General features: G+C 46.9%; 1 protein-coding gene across 7 annotated transcripts in view; it reads left to right on the top strand.

Annotated features, from left to right (window-relative positions):
• The window catches only part of ABCC8 (ATP binding cassette subfamily C member 8), an 84647-nt gene that overhangs the window by 15866 nt on the left and 45657 nt on the right, over positions 1-23124 (top strand). For all 7 annotated transcript variants that reach the window (XM_030917812.1, XM_030917818.1, XM_030917817.1 and 4 more), the window contains exons 6-10: positions 885-1073; positions 8304-8468; positions 12963-13118; positions 18315-18449; positions 18735-18897. In XM_030917812.1, coding sequence (XP_030773672.1) covers positions 885-1073; positions 8304-8468; positions 12963-13118; positions 18315-18449; positions 18735-18897 — 808 coding nt within the window. The remainder of the gene's footprint in view (positions 1-884; positions 1074-8303; positions 8469-12962; positions 13119-18314; positions 18450-18734; positions 18898-23124) is intronic.

The raw sequence follows: 23124 nt of genomic DNA, 5'->3' as shown, positions 1-23124 counted from the left end.
CTATTCCTTGTCTTCTGGTTTAGGGTCACAGAGAGGGACCTCAAAGGGCATTAGGTCAAAATCGTGGTGGGACAAGCGGGGAAACTGAGGCTGTTGAGGGGAAGAAGCTTGCCTTAAGTCACACAGTGAACCAGGGACAGTTGCAGGGCTGAAGAGTCATAGGACAGGCACAATTGGAATGGCCCTTACCGTTTAGGTCATCTAGTCCAATGTCCTCATCCAGGTGGGGAAACTGAGGCTCTGAGAAGGGAAGTGACCCCACTGGACTCTCACGCCCCTGTGCTCTTTCCTCTGGAGCTTACTGACTATAAAGGTTGGAATGTTCACTTGATTTGGAGAGCAGGAGTATTAGTGGTCTGATCCTTATGGTAACTCTATGAATTGAGCCAGGCAGGAATCTCCCCATGTCACTGAGGAGCAAATTGAGGCCCTGAGAAAGGCTGTGATCTGCCCAGAGCTGGCCCACAGCTGGCAGGCAGCAGAGCCAGTCTCCTGACTCCCAGTCCAGTGCTCCTTCACTGCCTCTGTCCTCGCACCAGGGCAGTTGCTGAGGCAGACACAGTGGCAGGTGGTAATGAGTGAGTGTGCCACATGGCCACTTCCTCATTCCAATGCTGTGCTCATCACATAGTCCCTGACCAGCTGTGTGACCTCGAGCAATCATCTGGCCTCAGTTTGCCCATCTAGACCATGTTGGCATTGATAGGGCCCTCCCAATTGTGCACTTGCTGATTCCATGATCTCTTCCTGGAGTTCACCTGCTTGCAGAGGATGTGGCCACTGGGTTTCCCCAGGCAACAGGAGCTAGGGGCATCCTGGGAGGCTAGGCCCAGCCCTGAATGAACCCTCAGCCACCCTGACCTGGCCATGGTCTCTCTGGGCAGAGGAAGGACGTGCAGGGCACTCAAGGTGCCCGGGCCATCTGGCAGGCACTCAGCCATGCCTTCGGGAGGCGCCTGGTCCTCAGCAGCACTTTCCGCATCTTGGCCGACCTGCTGGGCTTCGCCGGGCCACTGTGCATCTTTGGAATCGTGGACCACCTTGGGAAGGAAAACGACGTCTTCCAGCCCAAGGTAGGCAGCCCCAGCAGTAGGGTAAGGCACCCTCTAGATGGTTTTCAGTTGTTTCTGAGAATGCAACAGGCCAATGCGTGTGAGCCATGGCCACACTGGAGTGGCTCCTCATACATGCGCAAAGCCTATAGCAGTATCCCCACCACAAACTACTCTGCATCTGGTCAACAGAAATGCTGGGGGCGAGCCTGTGCCCCAAGGGTGTCCTCCTCACCTCTCACCATCACTACCATAATACCTCTCCTGGTAGTCAGGTCAGTCCGAAAACTGCAGGAGGTGCTTTTGTTTGTCCAGTGTCTAGAGCTTCTGTGGCTTGGATTTGTTGGCTTTCAGTTTATGTCATCTTAGTAAACTTTAAAAATTTTGAACATCTGTCTTCTTCAGTCCTGTAAATGCTGGCACTTGAGCTTCTGCAGGGGCATCTTGGGAGCTGCTGTCAGAGGACAGAGAAGTGGGAAACCCTCATGAGTGGAGTTTTGTCTCTCCCCACTCCAAATTTCATTCAAAGCTGCCCGAGTTTTATTAATATGTTAGACTTTTCTATTAAAATTTCTTTTTTAATAAAAGTTTCCATGGCTTAAAAACACTGGAAACTTCTTAGACTTGATTATATCCAATGGCCTTTGCAGTTGTAAAGATTCTACAAACTGAAATTTGTTGGAGCTAGAAAACCCTTCCTGGGGGTTATTTTCCCTGCGTGGGGCCATAGCATCCACTTCGGGGGCTGGGGAGACTGTGTTCTATAGTCTGTTTCTTTGTGGCCGTTTAGGTTTAAATGGCCACAAAATGAAAAACTTTTTACCCCTAATAAGTTTCAGAGTTTTAGTTTCCAAGTGAGGATGCCTTTATAACATTTTAATCACAGACAGTCTGAAAATAATGCAGAGAATTGGGAATTAGGGTTTTTAATAATTTATGACACCCTGTGCGTAACATTTGTTCATCTCATGAGCTCTAAAATCGCAGCTAGCAGTTAATCCTCAGGAGGTTTATGTTCATTTTTCTGGAGATATAATTAGTCAGCTGAACAGTGTTGGCCACAGATATGAGATACGTCGAATCTGATTTATGCAGCAAACGTTTATTGAACACTGCTGTGTGCCAGGCCTGGGTTGGGCTGTGGGAATATGAAAGCAATAGTTATGACGAGGATGATTAACAATATTAACAGCCACTTATTGACCACATAATACATACCTGGCTAGGTGCACAAGTTATCCATATGTGATTTAATCCCTAAAACTACCCTTTGGTGTGAGTATATTTTGCAACAGCTTTACTGTGATATACCTCAGATATTGTACAGTTTATGAGATGATAGGTATTCTTATCCACATTTTACAGATGAGAAAGTTGAGGCTCAGAAAGGTTAAGTAACTTTCCCCAGGGTCTCTCAGCTAGTTAGTAAGAGAGGCAGAATTTGAATATAAGACTCTTTCACTCCACAGTCTGGGCATTTACAACCACGAAGCTAAATTTACTATTATTATCCAGCCATCACCTCAGGCTCCAAGGATTATGAAACCCAATGGTGAGGAGAGAAATCGAAATAAATTACTTCCATGCTACGTGTTACATATGACTCTTAGGAGGTATATTCAGGGAATTGTGGGAAAAGAGAGTGATTAACTTAGCCAGTGGTCATGAACAGCTTCATAGAGGAGGGGATGTTTGAATGGACGGACAAGTAGCAATTTGCCAGGCTGCCATGGGAAGATTTCTTGCTCAATCAAGAATGCAAGGACCACTTTTGCTTACTTAAACTTTGATAGTTTTTGAAGCCATCTCTGGTTTTTTGAGCCTCTCTACTTTATCTGGCCCATAAAAGAGAGGGGAAGTGACTGCTTCTCTTGTCTACAGGAGTGTCACCTTCAACGCTAGCCTGACCATAGGCTACCCCAGAATACCCTCCGTTGGCAATCCTGAAGCAGCATGGAGCCAGTTGTTAATATTAGGGGGAAATGACACAAGCCAGAGCCCTTATCAGAGTGTCCACACCACTCTCTTCTTCCTGTGTTTCCCAAAACCCTTCTGGGATTCTGCTAAGGAGAGAACTCTGAGGCAGGATGTGCCAAAGAGATGGTGAGAACACTTAGAACTTTAGTTCATCTGAACTTTATCATTGCCATTTTTTTCTCTTTGTTTATACACAAACCCTGGGGTTTATTACCCTCTCATTGGAATGCTCTTGTCCCAGTTACTGAGCACACAAATCCCGGAGACAGATGGCCCTGCCTCAGTGGCAGTGGGCCTTATCAGATTTAATATTTGTTCCCTGCAGCCCAAACACAATCAGCAAATTTCCGACACAGAAACGAGAGTTGAAAGTAAATATAGTCTCCAGTGTCCGCAACAAAGAACTCTCCATCATGTGGTTGCCTGGGATGTGGCTTAATTCTCATTTGGGCTTCTGAGCTCAGAGAAAATGGGGGAAAGGGATCATTTGCTGAGATCATTTGGTTCATTTCCCAGCCCCCAAGCCATTCTAATCCAGAGAGAACTGAGTGCTATTCTGGTCTTTATGAATGACAAAGAAGGAAGCTCCCTAGCTACATGTTGCAATGTTTCACAATCTGGGAGAGGAAGCCCTTTTTTCTGCCCAGCCTTAATCCATCCTGCAGCAGTCGGCACAGCGGGGCACCTATGGTTTATTCATCATTACTATTCCTTCCTAAGATTCTCAGAGTTGGCAAGAAACATATCATCCTTGGTATCCACAAGGACAAACATTTCTGATGTCTTCTTTAGTTACTGAAAGTGTCTGTGACTTGCCAGATCTTTGATGCTCCTATCACCCCACTGCCACTCCCCAGGGAAAGCTGGGACCCAGTTTGGGCTCTGCCTATGATCTATAACTCTTTCCCGCCTCCTCCTCTCCAGCCCAACCCCTACTCCCAATCTGTCACCTGCCATAGATGCCACAGATCTGTCTGGAGGGCAAGAGAATTGGATTCATAATGAGCTGCTGGTGTCTGAAACCTGCCAGCACTGCACTGGGCTATCAGCTGAGCCAAAGGAAGAAGGAACAGTCTGGGTTTGATCGAAGGGCTAAAGCTTCAAACAGCCTTTAAATCTCAGTAGGAAAACGTGTAGGTTTGGTAATGTGTGTGTGTTTCTGAATGAGTTCCCCTGAGAACTGCTTATGGTTCTGTATGTGTATTCTGTTTGTCCCTATGTCTTTTGGTGTGTCTTTCTGCGTGTGTGTGCGTGTGTGTGTGTGCATGTGTGTGTGCGTGTGTGTGTGCATGTGTGTGTGCGTGTGTGTGTGCATATGTGTGCCCCTGTTTGGATGGCCATATTTGTGGCTATCATTATGAGTGACTTAATGAGTGTGTATGCCTTGGTGTTTCTGTGACTTTGTGGTTTTAGTGTGTGCGCTGGCCTCTTCATAACCATGTCCATGCAACTGGTCTGTCCTGGAGTACCTGCCTTCAATTCACTAGCTCCTTCTTAGCCACCAAGACTCTGCTCAAATGTCATCTGCCAGGAAAATTTCACCTGGTTGAATTAGATGCCCCTTCTCTGTGCTCACATAACATCCTATCAAAGTGCTCTGTCTCTTTCCCTGACTTGATCCTCTGTCCCCCATTATCTGACCTCTGTGTGCCCAGCACTCAGCCCCCTCCCTGCCTGATACCCAGGAGATGCATGGGAAATGGTTCTGCAATGAAGGAATAATGCAGCAGTTACTATACATTGAGTGCTTACACTTACTGTTTTTCCTGTGCACTGTTGCATTGACTTCTCATAACAACTCTCTGAAGTCCCTTCATAGCCTCATCTTACAGATGAGGAAATTGAAGCTAAGAGAGGTTGAGGAACTTACCTAAGGACACAGTGGCTAATATATTATGAGTCAGGACCTCGAAGTCCAGGCTCTTAACCACCATGTCAAACAGTCTTGGATGAATGGGTAGGTGTGTTGGTCTCTGGGTGGCCAAAGATAGTTTTATTCTTTACCCAGGGCCTCCCAGGGCTGGGACCTATGGACAACTCACCTTTTGGCACCTGCCAAAATAAGAAGCAAGAGCCCAAGTGATCCTCTCTCCTTTAAGCACCAGAGAACATGTGAAGGGGACCTTTCCAATCACACCTCCGGCCTGGCAGAGACAATGGGGGTCCAAACTAGAGTTGGGAGTGCTGGATTCTAGTCCTACCTCTGCAGCTAACTCTCTTTATCCTCCTCAGCAGTCACATTTTGCAAGCCTCAACTACAAAATGTGTAATAACTTCTGTAGAAAGTACATGGGGGCATGAAGATCATTGGCTTGATTACTTTTAAAAAATGTATATTGAGGACTACTGGGGAAATCCCTGGAAACAAACACAATTCTTCCCTGAGAGCTTGTGAAAGTGCAAGACTAGGGCCTATGATTTTCCAAAGCATTTTCTTCCACTGAGTGTCAGGTTGTAGGTCCTTAGTCTTTTCTCTCTTGCCTTGGTACCTGCAGGGTGCTGGCCAGTGCTATCATACCCAGGACTCTCTTCTAGGTAGACTCCACCAGGGCCTGCCTTCCTTGGGCAGCACGGCAGGCCTCTTGGCTAGTCTAGTACCCACTAATTTCTTTTTCTTTTTTGTTTGGTGGAGGGTGGAGTCTCACTCTGTCTCCCAGGCTGGAGTACACTGGCGCAATCTCAGCTCACTGCAACCTCTGCCTCCTGGGTTCAAGCGATTCTCCTGGCCCAGCCTCCCGAGTAGTTGGGATTACAGGCATGCATCACCATTCCCGGCTATTTTTTTGTATTTTTAGTAGAAACACGGTTTCAGCATGTTGGCCAGGCTGGTCTCAAACTCCCAACCTCAGGTGATCCGCCTACCTCAGCCTCCCAAAGTACTGGGATTACAGGCATGACTCACCACGCCTAGCCAGGTACCCACTTCTTAACTGAAACTTAGCTATTCCAGTTTCCATCCCTTTTAAACCAACTCTTTGAAGAGCGATCTAATAATGACCCAATGACTTATAGCTGCAGTGAGGTTTTTATTTTAACAGGTCACAGAATTCTCAATCTACAAAAATCCTTTTCTGACCCTAGGGTATGTTTGTTGGGGGCAGGGAGAGAGTCAAAGTTTTGCCTTTAGAGCTGCAAAACTAGAATTTGTTGTTTTGTTAAAAATGCACAAATACTGACTAGTATATTTAAGTAACACCCACAGTCTAATGAACAAACATGATCAGTTGGCTTTTCCAGCCATCATTCTCCAGCCTGTGTGTTTCTGCTCATTGTAGCACAGCATGTGTGTGGCAGTCCATGTTTCTCCAGAGCTTTCATGAGAATTAGTGGTCTTGGGTGCATAGTGTTCCCAGGAGTATCATAATTACATAATCATTCCCTGTGGTTGGACGTTTATGTGGGTTTTTGCATTCTCCTCTTGCTCTGGCCCCAAAATAAATGTCTGTGTTCATACAGCCATTACCTTATGTGAAATTATTTTCTTTGGGATAAATTCTCATGATGTGTTGTTGCTTTAAAATCATGGACTCCAGTCTCCAGAGCTGCGTACCTGCAGAGGACAGTGAGACAGAAGAATCCCAGGCCATGTTAAACAGGACCGGGTCTTCCTAACCCCCATATTTCTATATTTCTGACCCAGTACCAGCCAGGGTCCCCCACAAGTCACAAGTCACAAGCCTGTAACTGACACTAGGACACTTAAGGTCAAAGGCCTGGACGAGGCCTAGACACTGGGTCTGGGGTAGTGTTTTGGACATCATCCAGGTTCATGTTCATATGTTGTCCCCTTACCAGCGTGTGACCTTGGGCCAGCCACTAACCCTACTGAAACTCCTTTTTTCGTGTATGAAATGGGGCTAATAATGGTACCCTCCTCAGTAGGGTATTGTAAGGATAGAGTTTTGCAACTGATAAATGTTGTCTCCTGCCCCTTCCTCCCCGGAAGATCAGGTCTCTCCCTGCAGCCTAATTTTAAGGCCGATTTTTCTGCTTCCAGCCCACCCCCTGCCCTTCTACCTTCAACTTCCTCCCTCTCCGTCTCCCTCTGGTACACTGGCAAATGGGACAGAGACCCTGGGTAGAGCCTTCCTCTTAGAGTCTTGCATGCATCCCTCAGTGGTCTCCCTGTGGCTGCTTCCTGCTGCCCCCAACAGATATAGACCCCTGGCGCACACAGCACAGGAGAGACAATGGTGAGCAGGACCAGACAGCTCCAGGGAGCAGTGAGGGCTGGCTTAGAGAACCTCTGTTAAACTGAGAGGCCACCATCAGGAAGCTCTGATCCAAGATCCAGGAATTCCTGACTCTAGGGAAAGGCCTCCTGAGAGCCTGGGCCCTCTCTGCCTGATCCTGGTTGTGGATGTGCCCTCAAACTCCTTTTCATCACTTTGTTCCCATCCCGCTTTACCCTGCAGCAGCTCCCACACCCTGCCAAATAGCACGCATAGTCCAGTGCAGTGTCTTGAGAAAGAGCAGAGTTCTGTCTTCATGGAAATATTGATGTGGCTCTGCTGGGGAGCAATGGATTTATCAAGATCAAAGTTTTCCTGGGAGTTATTGATGCTTAATTTGGAAATAGACACACTGTTGTTCCCTGGTATCTTTAGCAACAAAGTTAAAATGTTTGTTTTTCTTCACTGGTTGCTATCTGAGATCTTGCTAGAAGTACACAAGAGAACCTTAAATTTAATAGGAGGCCCTGGGAGCCCATGAGGCTGGCGGGCTTGGGTCTGAAATCTTTTCAGTCTCTTATAAGTGATGAGCTCCCATTCTCTCCCGAGAGCTCTACGGTGCCATGTTTTCCAGTGGCCTTTTCTGCTCCGTAATTGCTACAGTACAAGCTGTTGGTGAGTTTGGAACAAGGAAGCTGCTGATTCCGTTTCTGTAGCAGAGAACATGCACCGTGAGACTTGCTATTACCAGTTCAGGTTTTAGCTGCTCTATTTATTCTTGCCCCATTCAGAATGCTGTCCCCTGGGCCTGTGGCCACAATGTTGAGAGTCATATTTATGGGCCTGCGGTTATAATTGGGCCCCATTCTATTCCCTCAAGTGGAAAAATGAACAGGGTGTAAGCAACTTTCCCTGTAGTTAGAAGAATGTTTAGTTGGATTTATCAGTCTGATTTTTCACTCATAAACAATTGAATAAGACTTTGCAGGCACGGAGGGTCTTGTAATAATCATGGCCATGGTCCATTATGGCACAGTGATGTGTTCTACGGTGGTCATTTTGCTGGCAGTGACAGTCACCTCTGAACTTCTCTTTCCAACAGACACAATTTCTCGGAGTTTACTTTGTCTCATCCCAAGAGTTCCTTGCCAATGCCTATGTCTTAGCCGTGCTTCTGTTCCTTGCCCTCCTACTGCAAAGGACATTTCTGCAAGCATCCTACTATGTGGCCATTGAAACTGGAATTAACTTGAGAGGAGCAATACAGGTACTTGGATGATTATTTTTCACTTCACCATAAGAACTATTATTAGGAATAATGTCCATGAGTGTTATTCATCCTCATGGACACTCAAGAATAATTCTGCTGTGAATTTATTTTTTGTTGCCCATTAACAATGTTTTAAAACAGTAACCATTGACAAGGCAATGTGGGATAGTGGAAAAAATGTCTTGGGCTGAACTTGGGAGGCAGAGTAGCTCTGGCTCTGGTTCTGCCTTGGACTAGATCTGAAAAGTCAACTGCTCAGCCCTTGGCTTGAAAGTGGCAGACATCACCAATTGATCACAGCACTCTTTCTGACCAAGGGTAAATGCAACCTTGGAATCCTCTCTACATGGCTATTCCAGAGTTCTGCTACCAGACCGTCTTCTTTGGGTGTGAAAAAAGGAATGTGCTTGACATACCAGGTCTAGATAGCCTCTAAGACAGGGTGCCGTCTAAGATGGGGTATTAGTCCATGGCCTGTTAGGAACTGAGCCACACAGCAGGAGGTAAGCAGTGGAAGCAAGCATTGCTACCTGAGCTCTGCCTCCTGTCAGATCAGCAGCTACATTAGACTCTCATAGGAGTATAAACCCTATTGTGAACTGTGCAGGCAAGGGTCTAGGTTGTGTGTTCCTTATGAGAATCTAATGCCTGCTGATCTGAAGTGGAACAGTTTCATCCTGAAACCATTCCTCTCCCCCAGGTCCATGGAAAAATTGTCTTCCACAAAACCAGTCGCTGGTGCCAAAAAGGTTGAGGACAACTGCTCTAAGTTCTGTTTGAACTCTGAAATCTTGCCCACTGAGAGTGACCTATTTGGGCTGTTGGGTCACTTAATTCTAGGCTCTTGGTCCTGCCTTCTGTGGCTTCCCTGTTAGAGATTCTTGGAAAGATGATCAAAGCCAGGGAGTATTCAGGGCCCCTTTGAAGAAGGTGATGATGAGAGTTGTCCAAGTCCCAGAGTCTTCACTAGGATTTTGGTTCAGCTATCAGACTAGAGCGACATCCTGTTTGAGAATAGTTTAAATGGGATAGAAGTTTGTTTATTCTTCAGATAGAGTCAGGGCTGACACAGGAGCTACTCGATGATCAGAGACCTGGCTTCTTCTGTCATGTTGCTCTGCCAGCCTTCTTTTGTGATTTTCGTCTCAATAACCATGGTGGCTATTGAAACTGCCACTATATTTACATTTAAACCAGCCAGAAGAAGGGATAAGAGGAGGGAACCCATCTTCCTTTTAAAATCATAATGCTTAATTTGCACATGCCCTCTTGCATCCCATTGGTGAGAAATTGGCCAAATGGCCATATCTAGAGAGGCTAGAAAGAGCTTGGTCTTTATTCTTGACAGCTATATATGCACTGCTAGAAATTCTCTGTGCAAAGAGGAGAATGGGCATTGGGAATAACTAGATTCAGCTATGCCTAGTGATGTCCATGAAGTTGTGGTAAAATCCTAAAGCTACCTCATTCTTCAGAAATGTTCCTCAGAATCATTAACATTGGTCATGTGGAAGCCAGGATAAGAAGCTCTGCAGAAAAGGGACCGAGAGGACAAGGATATAGCTTGGGCTGGGGACAGTGCCAGAGTCCCAACTCTGGCTATCTTAGAATAGTCTGTGTGAATGGTGCCCTCCCAAGTTGTGCAGTACACAACCTGTGCAGCTGTATATGGCAACACTGCCCATCCCCAGTGGTTTGTCACTGGGAAAGCAAAGTATTTCCTCAGTGATGTCATTATGTGACAATAGTGGAAAGACCCCAGGAAAATCTAAGACCTTCTAAGACTCATGGGGTCCCAGAGCTGGGAGAAACCAAACTGTTGCTCAGTTCAGAAAACCTCTCTAGAAATTCCAGCCTCTCCTCAGACCCCTCCAGTGACAGGCAGACTTGCACCACCACAAAACAGCCAGTTTTGTGGTGGACAGTTCTTTAATTAAATATACTTACTGTGTGTATGTCATAAATTACATTTTCCAATTACACCAAAAGATCCAAAAATGGTTTTTTAATGTGTTAGCATATAATCGTTTTCATCAAATTGTTTGAATCTTTCATGTTAATAAGAGAGATTCATTACTATGCCACAGAAAGGAAAGACTGGTTTTAATTATAGAAACAAATTAGAGGGGCGGAGCGCAATGGCTCATGACTGTAATCCCAGCACTTTGGGAGGCCGAGGCGGGTGGATCACGAAGTTAGGAGTTTGAGACCAGCCTGACCAACATAGTGAAACCCCATCTCTACTGAAAATACAAAAATTAGCCAGGCGTGTTGGCATGCACCTGTAGTCCCAGCTACTCGGGAGGCTGAGGCAGGAGAATCTCTTGAACCCAGCAGGTGGAGGTTGCAGTGAGCCGAGATCATGCCACTGTACTCCAGCTTGGGCAACACAGTGAGACTTCATCTCAAAAAAAAAAAAAAAAGAGTGGCTCTTGCTTGTAATCCCAGCACTTTGGGAGGCCGAGGTGGGCAGATCATGAGGTCAGGAGATCGAGACCATCCTGGCTAATACAGTGAAACCCCGTCTCTACTAAAAATACAAAAAAATTATCTGGGCGTGGTGGGGGGTGCCTGTAGTCCCAGCTACTTGTGAGGCTGAGGCAGGGGAATGGCCTGAACCCGGGAGGAGGAGCTTGCAGTGAGCCAAGATAGCGCCACCACACTCAAGCCTGGGTGACAGAGCAAGACTCCGTCTCAAAAAAAAGAAAAAGAAAGAAAGAGAGAGAGAGAGAGGAGGGAGGGAGGGAGGGAGGGAGGGAGGGAGGGAGGGAGGGAGGGAGGAGAGAGAGAGAGAGAGAGAGAGAGAGAGAGAGAGAGAGAGAGAGAGAGAGAGAGAGAGAAGAAAGAAAGAAAGAAAGAAAGAAAGAAAGAAAGAAAGAAAGAAAGAAAGAAAGAGAAACAAATTAAGGAGAGAAAAAAAAACCTTTCTTTCTTTCTTTTGGAGATTTCCAGAAAATGTACCCTTACAGATGAGAGTCTGTGTCTTCATGGGTTAGAGAATAAACACACTTTGTGCATAAAAAGTTATTAAGCACAATTCCTGAATTATACATAATTACTAGCTATGAGTCAGTTGTGCATTTCTATGTATGCTAGTCTTCACTTAGTAAGGCTTTATTTCACAGATCACTTGGTGTCCCTACTTCACTGAAACTAAGTCCCTACTTCACTGAAACTAGGTGATTATCTTTTAAAGTCTCATTTCACATAACCTAAGAGGTATATAGATTTGTTTAAAAATGTAATTGCCATTGTTTTAAACCTTACCCACAGTATATATAAACTCACAGAAAGACATAGAATGGGTTCATTATTTTAAATCTTGCCCATGGTGAATATTAGCTCACACAAAGACATAGAATAGGTTCCTGCCTTAAGAAAACCTGACCTGCAAAAAAACCTGGGTTTGCACAAAAGGAATTAAGGGCGGGGAGCCCACCTTACAACAGAATGTATAATAGAATTTTATCCAAGAGCAAGCATCCTGAGGACATTTAAGACCCAGATGCATTTTTCCTTATTTAAGAGCACATATCCAAAAATTGCAGTCTTTCTGGGAGGCATGATCACTCTGCACATAAAGCTTTTAGGTTCAGAGCTCGGGGAGGCCATTACCACAGCTGCTGTGTGAGGGTCCATCTGCCCTGTGAGGGTCCTTGGGGTGGCTGCACTCTGGGGATAGTGCTGGGGCTGACTGACTCACACAGTCGTGTAACACATCAGACCTTCCAAAGTCGAACCCTTGTTTTGTTTCAAGGCTGAATTATGACAAGGACTTGGTCTCAGAGCACATCTCCTTCCCAGGCTGGAGGTGGCCACTTTAAAACAGATGGCCTGCCCCACTTCATCGTTTTTATGGCTCTCATCTGTGTTCTCCACTGGCCTCTGGTGAATCAAGAATACAACTGGACTTGAATATCTGCTTTTAAAAATAAAGAACAGACCGAGTGCGGTGGCTCATGCTTGTAATCTCAGCACTTGGGAGGCTGAGGTGGGTGGATCACCTGAGGTCAGGAGTTCGAGACCAGACTGGCAAATGTGGCGAAACCCCGTCTTTACTAAAAATACAAAAATTAGCTGGGCGTGGTAGGCGCGTGCCTGTAATTCCACTACTCTGGAGGCTGAGGCATGAGAATTGTTTGAACCCGGAAGGTGGAGCCTGTAGTGAGCTGAGAGCATGCCACTGCACTCCAGCCTGGGTGACAGAGCAAGACTCTGTCTCTAAATAAATTAATTAATTAAATAAAATTAAAATAAAGAGCCAAGTAAGTCCTGTCCACAGGAAAAGGCCTTACTTTCTGGGGAAGTCGCTGGCTGTGCTGGAGTAGACTTGTAAGTTGGAACGGTGATACAGTACTACCTTACAGAGCTGCTCTAGGGCACCATAGGGACTGTCTGAGAAGGCCCTGGCACACTGTAACAGATGGCATCTGGGGTGGTGATGATGACAAGAATGATGATGAATGTGAAACACTCTGCTCTCATTTCTAGACCAAGATTTACAATAAAATTATGCACCTGTCCACCTCCAACCTGTCCATGGGAGAAATGACTGCTGGGCAGATCTGTAATCTGGTTGCCATCGACACCAATCAGCTCATGTGGTTTTTCTTCTTGTGCCCAAACCTCTGGGCTATGCCAGTACAGGTACCTGATGGGCTGAGGGGAAGGGAAGGGGACAGCAGGACACACAACCAGAATCTGCTGGTTCATGACCAGTGACTAGGAGTGCACTGTCTTCCACTCCATGCTTGCCTGTACCTTTCACACACCTGGCTGTACCACAGGCTGTACCTCTGGGTCCCTCATGCCCCATACTCTGCAAGTACTGACCATCTCTCTTAATGACCGGAGAAGGCAGTATCGTTAAGACTTTAAAAATGGAGCCAACTTTATAAACTATAGAAAAATCAAGCCAGGTACAGTGGCTCACACCTCTAATCCCAGCACTTTGGGAGGCTGAGGCAGGAGGATCATGTGAGCACAGGAGTTCAAGACCGGCCCGGGCAACACAGTGAGACCCCCATCTATACAGAAAAAAAAGAAGAAAGAAAATAAAAATCATATGTGGAGTGCTCAGAGATCTTAAAAGCTATGTTGTAGCAAAATACTTAATTACATTGAAAAGTGTTAATGATGTATTTTTAAGCAAAAAAAGTAAGTTACAAATAGTATATGTTATATGCTTACTACTAAACTGGAATATATGTTATGTATACATTTGTACATATTCACACATGAAAAAGAATTGGAAAACCACATGGTGGGATTATAAGTGATTTTTATTTTCTTTATGTGTTTCTAAATTCTCTAATAAGCATGTATTGGTTTTGAAAATCAACAACATGATATTTTTAGCCTAGGCAACAAAGTGAGACCTTGTCTGTACAAAAAATTAGCTGGGGGTGGTGGCTCACAACTATAGCCCCAGCTGAGGTGGGACGATTACCTAAAGTCCAGGAGGTGGACGTTGCAGTGAGCTACAACCACACCACTGCACTCCAGCCTGGGTGACAGAGTGACACCTTGTCTCAAAAACAAACAAACAAAACCTGGTGTTTTTTAACCAGATGTGGTGGTGCGCCCCTTTAGTCCCAGCTACCTGGGAGTCTGAGATGGGAGGACTGCTTGACCCCAGGAGTTCAAGGCTGCAGTGAGCAGTGATCACGCCCCTGCACTTCAGGCTGGACGACAGAGAGAGACTCCTGTCTCTTAAAAAAAATAATAAAAACTTTAAAACGTGGTATTTTTTTTAAAGCAAGACAACCTTTGGTGCTGGCTCAGGAAGAGGTACATTACCCCCCAATAATCAGAGGAGAATTGTGAGCATGGTTGATCTGACCTCGGGCTTCATGTGCCCCATCTCCTATCTGGAGCTCTTCCACCAGTGTCTGATCCTGTCCTATACCTGGGAGTAAATCTACATGCTGGTGTTCAGACCAGAAACCGAAATCCCAGACGCATTCCCAGAGGGCGAGCAGGTTCCACCAGGAGAGCTTGATGTGGCAGAAAGTATCTGACTTGGGTGAGACAGGCTGATTCAAATACTTAACCTCTCTGAGCCTTGGTTTCTTCATCTATGAAATGGGAAGGATGCCTACCCTCTGGAGTTGCTATGGCAATTCAGTTAGATAATGTAAGTAACACACCACGCAGAGTGCGAGTCTTCACTTGGTAAATATCAGATCCCTCTAACTTGCACATGTTTGGCGTGAGTGAGACGTTACCAATCCAGAATCCATTGCTTCTTGGGATAAAGATTCCATAAACCTTCATCTCCAGTGATTTGTATTGGTCCTCCTCACTTGCAAAGCTTAGAGTTAAAAAATATTAAAAGAAAAAAAAGGGGAGAGGCTCCCACAGGGACACAGCTAGACAAGATGGGATGCAGGGAATCTGATGTTCTTTTTTATGGGAACAGTCATATACGCCATCCCCCATCACTACCTACCCACGCCCAGACTGCCCCCACTCCATTCTGCCAAGACAGATCAATGACTATAAAAGCTACAAAAGGGCCTGGAGATCTCATCTAGTTCAGTTACCAACCAACCTTTTATGCACAAGACTCTAAGCTGGGTGAGGTGGCTCATCCCTGCAGTCTCAGTCACTCAAAAGGCTGAGGTAGGAGGATGGCTTGAGTCCAAGAGTTCAAGTACAGCCTGGGCAACATAGAGAGACCTCATCTCTAATACAATTTTTTTTTGAAACATGAAAAATGAAGATTTCTGACCATGGTTCTCTCATTAGTTAACACTTTGGGCTGTGAGGGCCTCGTGCAGAAAGACACAGCCTGGGAGGATCCTAACATGTACACAGAACTCAAAAGGCTACACGACACTTTCTGTTGTGTCCCCCTGAACAAGCAGTTTGTAAGATTTTGTTGGCTGGGCGCGGTGGCTCACTCCTGTAATCCCAGCACTTTGGGAGGCCGAGGCGGGTGGTTCACCTGAGGTCAGGAGTTCAAGACCAGCCTGACCAATATGATGAAACCTCATCTCTACTAAACATACAAAAATTAGCCGGGCATGACGGCGTGCACCTGTAGTCCCAGCTACTCCGGAGGCTGAGACAGGAGAATTGCTTGAGCCCGGGAGGCGGAGGTTGCAGTGAGCTGAGATCGCATCACTGCGTTCCAACCTGGGTGACAGAGCAAGACTTTGTCTAAAAAAAAAAAAAATCAGATTTTGTCTACTAAACCTGCCACATGGTTACCATTACTAGTATTTACAGTGTTTGTTGCACATGTATCATTGCTAAGAGTGCTAACTAATATTAACAGCCTTTGCCCTATGCCTGGCCCTGTCCCAGCCCCTCTCCCTTGTGTAATTTAATCCTTGCATTGGAGGTAGGGATTTTTATCTCTACTGATTTCTTTCCTTTGTTCATTTATCATGAAGTGTCCTTTGGTTTTCTGTTTTTGTATATACGTTTACCACTTATGGATTTGACCAGCACTCAAGAACCAGTGTTACTCCTGGGAGTTGATACAATCCCAGCCCCATGGCTAAGAAACTCATGTGGTTAGGATTCTGTGTGCAGCCTGGTTAGCCACAGGGCACACAAGGCTTTTTATAATATTGACATTAGTCCAGAAACCCCGTTTCCATGTAAGCCCCGAGGGCTCTTGTTGCTTCATAATCTTTTTTTGGTCACATGCACACAGCTTTATTGAGATATAACTCGCTCATTTAAAGCATACAACTCAGTGAGTTTTAGTATACTATATTCACAGAGTCATGCAGCCATCATCACAAATGTGGAAGTTTTTATTTCCCCCGAAGAAACCCATACCCATTGGCAGTCACTCCTCATTTTCGCCCCTAGCCCTTGGCCACCGTTAGTCTCCACATACCTTTGAAAGGCTAGTGAAACTTTCTCAGAAGAATAAATGCTTGCTCAAACATTTTGGCTATAATTTCAGGGGCTTCATGGGTGCCCCCTGACATTTATCAAGAACACCAGGTTAAGGAATTTAGCTATATGGGAGGCCTCTGTGTTTCCCCATCTCCTGGGTATCAGAGGCCCAGAGAGGGCAGGGGCCTTACCCTGGACCACACAGTGAACCAGTGTAAGCTGTGTGGCGCCATACTCACATATCTCCCTTCTGTGGTTCCCCTGTGACAGAGTGCCCATGAAGCCTTTTCGTTTATTTTCTGAGAGGAGGGTAAGCCACCTTGTATTGATCTCCAACTATATGCCAGCCACAATTCTAGGTGCTTATCATAGAGATTCATTTAATCTTCATAATAGTCCTGCAGAATGGACAGAGTCCTTCAGAGTGAGCCTTATAATCACCATTTTAAAGATGAAGAAACTGAAAAATCAGAGAGGTTAAGTAACTCACCCAAGACTGCACAGCAAAGGGCTGGGGCCTTCAAACTCAGGGCCACAGACTCTAAAGACTATGTCTTCCCCGCTACACTAGATTGTTTTCCTAACCTGTGAATAGGAGACAAAATAATCCTTTCATTTCTCACAGTTGCATTGCACACTCAGAATCCATGATTTCTTCCCCATGAGGGCCATTCAGACCTGTCCAGAAGAGAGGAATGGACCAAGGAGTCTTGGGATCACCAATGAGGAGGGGATGGGGGAGCATGAGGAGGAGCCAGGGAATAGCAGCAGCTGCAGCCCCAGCTCCCACCCCAGTCACTGCCAGTCCCTTGGAGTTGGTGTGGGTGCAGACACCAGCTCATAAGGTGCCCTGTTAGTGAGCTTGGGATGCCACGGGAGCCTTCTTGTTGTCTTACCTAACCCAAACTGGCTGAAGAACACCCTGATGGCCTCCCTTTGAGCACAGCTAATGAAGGACTGGATGCCAGAGATAGGTCCAGGAGGGTGATGCTGCAGGGCAGGCCGGGGAAGAGGCTACTTCATCTCCTAACATGGTCCTCTGCCCATCTGTGCCAGCATCTAACACCTGTTAAACACTGGGAGGCTGGTGGTAAAGGGGTCACTTCCCAGCCTCTAAGATACCTGCTAAGCCAGGAGACATTCTGTGATTAAATTACAGGGCCTCCCACTTACTCCTTTATCCTTGAGGCAGTGCTGGGAGCTTAATGCCAATCTGATGTAGGGCTCTGGGACTACAGGACCAAGGCAAGCAGTCCTTTCTCTCTCTTTCTCTTTTTTTAGCTAAGGAAGCCAACACATCTGTTCCTCGAGAAAAAGCCCTGTATTTAGAGGTGTTTGCCTTTGAAGGCAACCTGAGAAACTGTCATCTTGGCACTTTGGGGACCGGCAATTTACACTTCTCATAAATATTCAGAAGTAGGCCGTCATTTACGTAAAGCTAGACGCAGAAGGAATTCTCTTTTCAGAGAATACCTGGCAGATTCGTTAAAAAAATTTAAAGAAACCAAGAGCATAAGAATGAAAAGCAAATTCTCGGACCCCAGGCTGGTTTTGTCTGGCATGGGTGCAGCAACTTTGCCTCTTTGCTCAGGTATCACTTTCTTCCAGTGACAGTGAACCATAAGCCATGAGAGCCAGCAAACAGAACAAAAATGCTGTCACAAACATTGTGCAATCTCAGCTCAGAGATTTCCATCTGGAAAATAGACTGGAGAGAGTTAAGGCTTCAACCAACCTTGCAGATAAATGCAGTTAGTTACCAGCCCAGCAACCTTCTGCTTGTGTGAGAGCCCATTATGCTAACCTCCTTTTGAAATTGCTTTGTTTCTCCTCCTTCCCTGCACCCCACTCCCCAAGACAATTTGGAAACCTGGGCACCAAGGCGTGTCCCACTCTAGGGGACTGGGGAAACAGGGATTTTGCCAGCACCCGCTGGCAGGGCAACCATCAGGTCAAAGGAAACTCATCCCATGACCCCTTCCTCAGATCATTGTGGGTGTGATTCTCCTCTACTACATCCTCGGAGTCAGTGCCTTAATTGGAGCAGCTGTCATCATTCTGCTGGCTCCTGTCCAGTACTTCGTGGCCACCAAGCTGTCTCAGGCCCAGCGGAGCACACTGGTGAGTACCCAAAGGTGTTTGTGCTGTGTCCCTCTTCCCCTCCTTTCGCCTACAGCAGCAGGTCTCCTCCCACACACCCACAGTCACTGACTGATTTTGAGTAGGCCACTTCACCTGTCCAGGCCTCAGCTTCTTTGTCTGGGAAATGGAGTTAATGGGGGCGGAGGCTGCCTCCCGGTGGGGACAGGAGCCAGGCACAGTGGTGACAGTGTTGACACTCAGGCCTTCCTCTCGGGTGGGGGATGGAGCAGAAGCCTCTCCCCTCTGACTTGGGGACCCCTGCAGGAGTATTCCAATGAGCGGCTGAAGCAGACCAACGAGATGCTCCGCGGCATCAAGCTGCTGAAGCTGTACGCCTGGGAGAACATCTTCCGCACGCGGGTGGAGACGACCCGGAGGAAGGAGATGACCAGCCTCAGGGCCTTTGCCATCTATACCTCCATCTCCAGTGAGTTCACCCCATACAGCCAGCCCTGGGTGCTGCTGCCTACATGCAAGGAGAGGGCGTCAGAGCTCGGGTGAGAGGCTGTGCAGGGACAGAAGCAGGAGGATTTGAGATTATCTGACTCAGTCGGGGAGCCTCAAACTGGCTCTGATAGCTGAGCTCCCAGAAATCAAAGTACTCTTCATTCATTTATCCAACAAATATGCATGAAAAGTCTGCTATGTGCTGGACACTGTGCTGGCCCTCAGGATACCGTGATGAGAAAGAGAGATGAGGTCTCATTCCTTATGGAACTGATATGTTATTGACAGACAGCAGCAAGTGAGTAAATGACCACAATTTCAAACTCTCCTAAGAATGAAGACTTTTTAGTAAGTCAGACTGAGCTATCATTGCCCTAGGGAAGCTATAAGAAAGCTTCAGTCCACTCGGGGCCATACAAAAGAAAAAGACTAGTTATCCTTAAATATCAGAAGCCCAAGCTGAAGGTACTCAGAGGTGTAGGGACTGAATTTATATTAACTAAGTGGTTTGGGAACCCCAAGCCAAGGAAGAAGAAAAAGAGCAAAACTGGTAAAAGTCCTAGAGTCCCATATACTTGAAACCATTTTACTGAGAATATAAAACTTTTTTTTCTTTTTTTGAGACAGAGTCTCGCTCCATCACCCAGGCTGGAGTGCAGTGGCACAATCTCGGCTCACTGCAACCTTCACATCCCAGGTTCAAGTGATTCTCCTGCCTCAGCCTCCCAAGTAGCTGGGACTACAGGCACATGCCACCACATCCAGCTAATTTTTGTATTTTAATAGAGATGGGGTTTCACCATATTGGCCAGGCTGGTCTTGAACTCCTGACCTCGTGATCCACCCGCCTCAGCCTCCTAAAGTGCTGGGATTACATGCATGAGCAACTGTGCCCGGCCCAAAAGATTTTTTAGAAATTGAAATTTTAGTTATTGAAATTAATTCAGTGAACAATGGTCCCCTGTCCAGAGTGAGAGCTTATGGAGATGAGGTGATCCATGGAGTCTTGGCCCAAGTTTATCTCACAGTTGGTCTCGTGGCTCCGTGGACCCATCCCATGGTGGTTACTTCCCAAGTGCATAATTGGGATGTAGATATTTAGCAACCAGCTGACTTCACAATAGCTCCCTGACCTGTCCAGTCTAAGAGTCATTATGGCCAAGTGGAAGCCCCTGGAGAGAAGAAAACAAAAAAGAAACCAAAACCTACTCAGTGCACAGGTTATATGAATGAGTATGGCTGAAGAGAGAATTTTTGAATTAGAAGACAGATGGGTGGGGATTACACAGAATGTGGCAAGGAGAGTAAGTTGGTAGAACCATTTTACAGATGGGAAATTAAGGCCAGAGGGGAGTGTGTTCCTGAGATCTCTCCTGAGGTTAGTAGCATGGCTCGGACTAGATCCTCCAAAGTCTCTTAACTTCTGGCCTCAGGCTATTTTCCACAAAATGCTGGGGACCTCTGTCCCTAAGAAGACTTGGAACACCATGGGGCATGACTATAAGGCTATTTTCTCTTAGGAGAAAAAAATCTCTGGGCTCTGAAAGGAGTAGAATTAGGGAAGGAAATTAAGAGGGGCTACTGACCACCTCCTCCAACTAAAATTGGTTCTTTTGGTGCCAGGAAGAGATACACCTGGTGGGGGAAGGTGGTAATGGAGGGGGTGCTGGTAGTGTCTCCCAGATAGACCCGTAGAGCAAGTCTCATGGAGAATGAGACGGTCACTCAGGTCGTCTGTGTATTCTTGGCGTTCTTGCTGCCTAGAGAGAGGGTCCGATGGAGCTAGGTAGCCACCAAGCTGTCCCAGTCCCCAAGACAATTTGGAAACATGGGCACCAAGGCATGTCCCTTTCTAGGGGACTGAGGAAACATCCCACAGCAGTGTTCTCACAGGATGGAGCTTGTCATGAATACCCCAGGTGTCCAGCCTCCCTGTGTCCAGCCAGACCATGGTGTCCTATGCCTCAGGCAGGGAACGTGGTCCAGTCATCAGTGGCTAGACCTTCTACCATACATGGCACAAGCCATGGCGTTTTATGCAGAAAGTCCTGCTAGCATTTGATTTTCTCAGAATGGAGCTGTGAGCATAGCAGCCAGTCACTGTTTCCCAGATTCCTCACCAAGACACCCCAGGTTCCTGGTCTCTCCCTGATATCCTGACCCTGTGGTGCTCAGAGCCTCCAAACACACTCAGGCTAAGCACTCCATAGACAGGGGAAATTTGGAAGGAACATCTGGGGAGCTCAGAAAAGCCAATGTCCCCAGCCCTAGGCCCACTTCAACCTTCTCTCTCTCAGTTCTGCCTGCCCCTGGTGGCTGGTTATATGAAGAGTAACCCCCTGCTTGTGTACAGCCTCCCAGTTTTGTACAGGTTTAGAGAGAGTTCCCAGCAGTAGGAACAGCTGCTGAGGTGGGAGAGGGCTTTTCCCGATAGCCGGGGGACTTCCTCTCCCAGCAACAACAGGGTGGGGTAGAGCAGACTTTCCATTGCTGAGATAGAGGGGAGGGAAGCATCAGGGAAAGTGGGGGCACTGGGTCCCCAAGGTTCCTGGCACAGCAAGCAATGAAGTTGGGGCAGCCTCAGGTCATGTAGTGGGGGCAGGTGACATCTGCTTTGACTGCTCCTAAGAGATATGTATTCATTTCCTGCATTCCCAACTGCAGCCTGGGACACGTTTTCTTATATAAATAGCATCAAAAGATGCTTAAGTTCCCAGGCTAGCCCACCAAAGCCTACCTAGTGCGTACTCATTGTCCCCCAGGGCCCCCAGAAGGCAAGCCATGGCTTTGTGATGGGCCTGGGGCCAGGAGGACCTAGGGACATGTTGTCAAGAGCTGAGATGACTCTGGAAAAAAGTAAGGGGCTCTGGAGTCAAGCGGGAGCCCGCCCAGGACTCCTCACCTGTCCAAGTCACCTAGAGAAACAGAGCAGCCCAGGTTGGTCCCTGGAAGAGAGCAGCAAAAGAGGGGAAAGGGGAGAGCCCTTGGGGAGAGCTTTGAAAGTCAAGTGCTGTTTGCTCAGTGTGTTTGCCTTTCTCAGGATGTGGTTTTTTTTTTTTTTTTTTCCCCTCCATTAGTCAGCAGTTGGACGGGGAGAGAGACGGGTGGTAGGGTGCAGGGTACCCCCTGGCTGCAGGCATATGCTTTGAGTGCATGTTCATTTACCTCCTCTGGACTTCCTGTCTTCTGTTACCAAGGATCAAGACACAGGTCATTAGGCGTGAGATAATGGGGCATCTCTTGTTCTGACCCCTGGCGCCAGTCTTGGAGTCCTGGCACTGCAAAGGAGCCCCAGAATCACATTTCCTGTTGGGGCCCATCCTGGTGATACCAAGCTTTCAGTCTGGCAGCTCATACACAGCACCGTCAGACTTCTGGGCAGGCAAGATTACCTGTGACTCTGTCTGATGGTCTCACCATCAATATCACTGAGAGCAGCTGTGTATGGAGTCCTGAACTGGTACAGGATAAAACCGGGGGCTGAAAAGGGAATGGGCACAGTTTCTCTGGCATCAAAAGTGACATCCAGAATTGGTATTTCCTCTTGAATAAAAATAGAAATGTAAGTTGCTCAGTGGATGTTGAGTGAGCCCTATTCATGTGCCCCACCCTGTGCCTAGCACTGGGAAGGAGGTAAGGGAAAAACGTTAAGATGTGCTCCCCATTCTCAAGGAATTTATGCTCCACTGAGAAGTCAGAGCAAACATGCACAGAACAGTGTGGCAGCGAGAGCAGAACCAAGTGGCCAGCTCCATGCTGGCCGCCTAGCAAGAGTGATTGCACTTCATCCTCATAACAACTTGGTGAGGTGTGTAGCTCTATTGTCCCATTGTACAGCAGAGAGGATTGACTCTCAGTGAATTGAAATGTCTCAGTGAGGTCTTCCACAGCAAAAGGCAAAACACAGAGAAGGATGTCCATGTGGGCTGGGGGTTCACCCAGAGATTCATGTAGGGGCGATGTGGGCTGTACCTTGCAAGACGGTGGGATTTCAATGAGTAGAAGACAAAGTGGGAGGAAGCTGGAGACAAGGGCTATGGTCTCTTCCTTTAGAAGTCAGTTCAATCCTTTTTTCCTTGCAGAAGCAGCATAACTCTAGGTGGTTCCTCTGTATCTGAGGACAAGCTTTGTAGAGGTGACAAAGGGGTCCCAGGTCCTAGAACACTCCATATGCTGCCAGTTTGTTCTGTCCATTGTGAGGCACCCA

The sequence above is a fragment of the Rhinopithecus roxellana genome, chromosome 15 (genome assembly GCF_007565055.1).
Source record: "Rhinopithecus roxellana isolate Shanxi Qingling chromosome 15, ASM756505v1, whole genome shotgun sequence".
NCBI classification, from domain to species: domain Eukaryota; kingdom Metazoa; phylum Chordata; class Mammalia; order Primates; family Cercopithecidae; genus Rhinopithecus; species Rhinopithecus roxellana.
Note: the sequence above shows the minus strand (reverse complement) of the source record. Positions and strands in the feature narration are given on the sequence as shown.